Source organism: Cyclopterus lumpus, chromosome 23, assembly GCF_009769545.1.
Source record: "Cyclopterus lumpus isolate fCycLum1 chromosome 23, fCycLum1.pri, whole genome shotgun sequence".
NCBI classification, from domain to species: domain Eukaryota; kingdom Metazoa; phylum Chordata; class Actinopteri; order Perciformes; family Cyclopteridae; genus Cyclopterus; species Cyclopterus lumpus.
Window position 1 is genome coordinate 17,191,607 of NC_046988.1, and position 4,739 is coordinate 17,196,345.

At 37.7% G+C, this 4,739-nt stretch overlaps 1 protein-coding gene across 1 annotated transcript in view; it reads right to left on the reverse strand.

Moving 5' to 3' along the window:
• Positions 1 to 2,582, reverse strand: part of tspan12 (tetraspanin 12) — a 17,395-nt gene extending 14,813 nt beyond the window's left edge. The window contains exon 1 of the mRNA XM_034525738.1: positions 1,534 to 2,582. Coding sequence (XP_034381629.1) covers positions 1,534 to 1,599 — 66 coding nt within the window. The 5' untranslated portion in view covers positions 1,600 to 2,582. The remainder of the gene's footprint in view (positions 1 to 1,533) is intronic.
• Positions 2,583 to 4,739: the final 2,157 nt, after the last annotated feature.

The window sequence follows — 4,739 nt, forward strand, 5'->3', positions numbered from 1 at the left end:
TCTAACAGTCCTATGGATCATATCTCTAACAGCCTTATGGATCATATCTCTAACAGCCTTATGGATCATATCTCTAACAGCCTCTGGATCATATCTCTAACAGCCTTATGGATCTAATCTCTAACAGGCTTATGGATCATATCTCTAACAGGCATATGGATCATATCTCTAACAGGCTGATGGATATCTCTATCAGGCGTATGGATCATATCTCTAACAGCCTTATGGATAATATCTCTAACAGCCTTATGGATCATATCTCTAACAGGCTTATGGATCATATCTCTAACAGGCTGATGGATCATATCTCTAACAGCTTTATGGATCATATCTCTAACAGTCCTATGGATCATATCTCTAACAGGCTTATGGATCATATCTCTAACAGTCCTATGGATCATATCTCTAAAAGGCTGATGGATCATATCTCTAACAGGCTGATGGATCATATCTCTAACAGCTTCTGGATCATATCTCTAAAAGGCTGATGGATCATATCTCTAACAGCCTTATGGATCATATCTCTAACAGTCCTATGGATCATATCTCTAACAGCCTTATGGATCATATCTCTAACAGCTTTATGGATCATATCTCTAACAGTCCTATGGATCATATCTCTAACAGTCCTATGGATCATATCTCTAACAGCCTTATGGATCATATCTCTAACAGCCTTATGGATCATATCTCTAACAGCCTTATGGATCATATCTCTAACAGGCTTATGGATCATATCTCTAACAGCCTTATGGATCATATCTCTAAGAGTCCTATGGATCATATCTCTAACAGTCCTTATGGATAATATCTCTAACAGTCCTATGGATCATATCTCTAACAGCCTTATGGATCATATCTCTAACAGTCCTATGGATCATATCTCTAACAGCCTTATGGATCATATCTCTAACAGCCTTATGGATCATATCTCTAACAGGCTGATGGATCATATCTCTAACAGCCTTATGGATCATATCTCTAACAGGCTGATGGATCATATCTCTAACAGCCTGATGGATCATATCTCTAACAGCCTTATGGATCATATCTCTAACAGCCTAATGGATCATATCTCTAACAGTCCTATGGATCATATCTCTAACAGCCGTATGGATCATATCTCTAAGAGCCTTATGGATCATATCTCTAACAGCCTCTGGATCATATATCTAACACCCTTATGGATCATATCTCTAACAGTCCTTATGGATCATATCTCTAACAGCCTTATGGATCATATCTCTAACAGCCTTATGGATCATATCTCTAACAGCCTCTGGATCATATCTCTAACAGCCTTATGGGTCATATCTCTAACAGCCTTATGGATCATATCTCTAACAGCCTGATGGATCATATCTCTAACAGCCTTATGGATCATATCTCTAACAGCCTCTGGATCATATCTCTAACAGCCTTATGGATCATATCTCTAACAGCCTTATGGATCATATCTCTAACAGCCTCTGGATCATATCTCTAACAGCCTTATGGATCATATCTCCCTTATGGAATATGAGCTCCTCTCACCCAGAACAGCAGGTTGAGTGCGTACAGCAGGCAGCGCAGACACCTCACCGCGTCCTCCCGGCTCATGCCGACCGGAGCTCCATGGCGACATGCTCCCTGCCTCGCTGCATTCCGGAGTCCGGGGTCAGGGCTCGTGTTTGTCCGTAAGGAGCTCCGGGAGACGTCCACAACAGGTGGTTCCTTCCTCTCACTCAGCCCCGTCTGGACACCTCCAGACCCATCGCCCTCACGGTAACAACACGGACTCACGCGCGTGCACTTCACTGATGTGACCCCCCCAAAAAAGTGGAAACAAAACAAACTTCCGCTCGTGAGCGCGTGAAGTCCTCACGAACACGCTCCGACGAGAAGAACCCGCAGTGAGTGTGTGGTCACCGGAGCCTGGGGGGGGGTCAGCGGTCCTGGGGGAGGACAGAGGAATGTGTCCGCCTCCAGCCGCAGAGCCGCGATGCGTTCATGGACCCGAAGGACAGGAGGGTTTATACTCATACTTATAGATATAGTGTTTAAGTACACACACTTTTACTACATTAATACACAAACTACATGAGAGATATAGTGTTTAAGTACACACACTTACTACATTAATACATAAACTACATGAGAGATATAGTGTTTAAGTACACACACTTACTACATTAATACACAAACTACATGAGAGATATAGTGTTTAAGTAGACACACTCTTACTGCATTAATACACAAACTACATGAGAGATATAGTGTTTAAGTACACACACTTACTACATTAATACACAAACTACATGAGAGATATAGTATTTAAGTACACACACTTACTACATTAATACATAAACTACATGAGAGATATAGTGTTTAAGTACACACACTTACTACATTAATACATAAACTACATGAGATATATAGTGTTTAAGTACACACACTTACTACATTAATACATAAACTACATGAGAGATATAGTGTTTAAGTACACACACTTACTACATTAATACACAAACTACATGAGAGATATAGTGTTTAAGTACACACACTTACTACATTAATACATAAACTACATGAGAGATATAGTATTTAAGTACACACACTGTTACTATGTGGGGATGAACCTACATATATATATATATATATATATATATATATACTATGATATAGCATTCATATTTGTGCGGCAGACAGCTGTATTGTTATTGTTCCAGTTGAATAAAGAGTCTCTTATTGTGAACTTGTTCCTCAAATAGTCCTCTGAGTGCTGCAGGCTCCTCATCAGAAGGTTCCTCACATGATGGGATTCACATAAAACCCCAAAGCAAACGTCTTCTGATCATTATGAAATCTTCAGAGTATTTTTAAATGACATATGAGAATGGAGGAGAACGTCAAACCAAAAAACTATTTGGAACTCAAGAATTATCGTTGTGATCAAGTTTCTGTGTGGATTAAAAAAACTATTTCACAGAATAATAATAAGATATAATAATGTTATATAATAATAATGTTATTTAGTTTTTTTTTTTTTCTTTTGTATTTATTTGTTCTAACTATTAGAAGCACAACAACCTAAGACCCTTAACTCTACAGAGACTGTATATATATACATATATATGTATATATATATATACATATATATATACCTATATATATATATACACACATATATATATATATACGTATATATATATATGTATATACATATATGTGTATATATACATATATATATATATGTATATATATATACGTATATATATATATGTATATATATATATACATATATATATACATATATATATATGTATATATATATACGTATATATATATATGTATATATATATGTATATACATATATGTGTATATATATACACACATATGTGTATATATACATATATATATATGTATATATATACATATATATATACGTATATATATATGTATATATATATACATATATATACACGTATATATATATGTATATATATATACATATATATATATATATATGTATATATATATATATATATACATACACATACTGACGTGAGTCAAAGGAGGTTTGCTCCCTGGTAGAACCCTCAGACCCGCGACCTAAAGCAAACTTCACGAAAGCTTGAAAGCATATGGCCTTCAACCAATCTGGAAGAATCACGCTTAGTTTGGCGAGATAGTCTTAAAACATATAAAAAGGCTCTCCGTAATGCCAGAGCAGCCTATTACTCATCAGTAATAGAGAAAAATAAGAACAACCCCAGGGTTCTCTTTATCACTGTAGCCAGGCTGACAGAGAGTCACAGCTCTGTGGAGCCGTGTATTCCTATAGACCTCAGTAGTAATGACTTCATGAACTTCTTCAATGAAAAGATTTGAACTATTAGAGGCAAGATTGATGCTCTCTTTCCCTCAACTACTGCCGATCTGTCATCAAGAGGAGTGGCCTTGGAAACGGCTGTATGCCCTGGTGTATATTTGGATAGCTTTTCTCCCATTAACCTAGACCAATTGTCCTCAACGGTTTCTACTTCTAAACCGTCTACCTGTCTCTTAGACCCCATCCCAACGAGGCTGCTTAAAGACGTGTTGCCTTTAATTAGCACCTCTCTGCTGGATATTGTTAATGTGTCTTTGCTAACAGGCCATGTACCACATTCCTTCAAAGTAGCTGTAATTAAACCTCTCCTGAAGAAGACCACTCTTAATCCAGAGGTGTTGGCTAACTACAGACCGATCTCTAACCTTCCCTTCCTCTCTAAGATCCTTGAGAAAGTAGGACTCATCTCAGTACTGGTCTTGTTAGACCTTAGTGATGATAAAGGACTCATCTCTGTACTGGTCTTGTTAGACCTTAGTGCTGATAGAGGACTCATCTCTGTACTGGTCTTGTTAGACCTTAGTGCTGATAGAGGACTCATCTCTATACTGGTCTTGTTAGACCTTAGTGCTGATAGAGGACTCATCTCAGTACTGGTCTTGTTAGACCTTAGTGCTGATAGAGGACTCATCTCCGTACTGGTCTTGTTAGACCTTAGTGCTGATAAAGGACTCATCTCCGTACTGGTCTTGTTAGACCTTAGTGCTGATAAAGGACTCATCTCCGTACTGGTCTTGTTAGACCTTAGTACTGATAAAGGACTCATCTCCGTACTGGTCTTGTTAGACCTTAGTGCTGATAAAGGACTCATCTCTGTACCGGTCTTGTTAGACCTTAGTGCTGATAAAGGACTCATCTCTGTACTGGT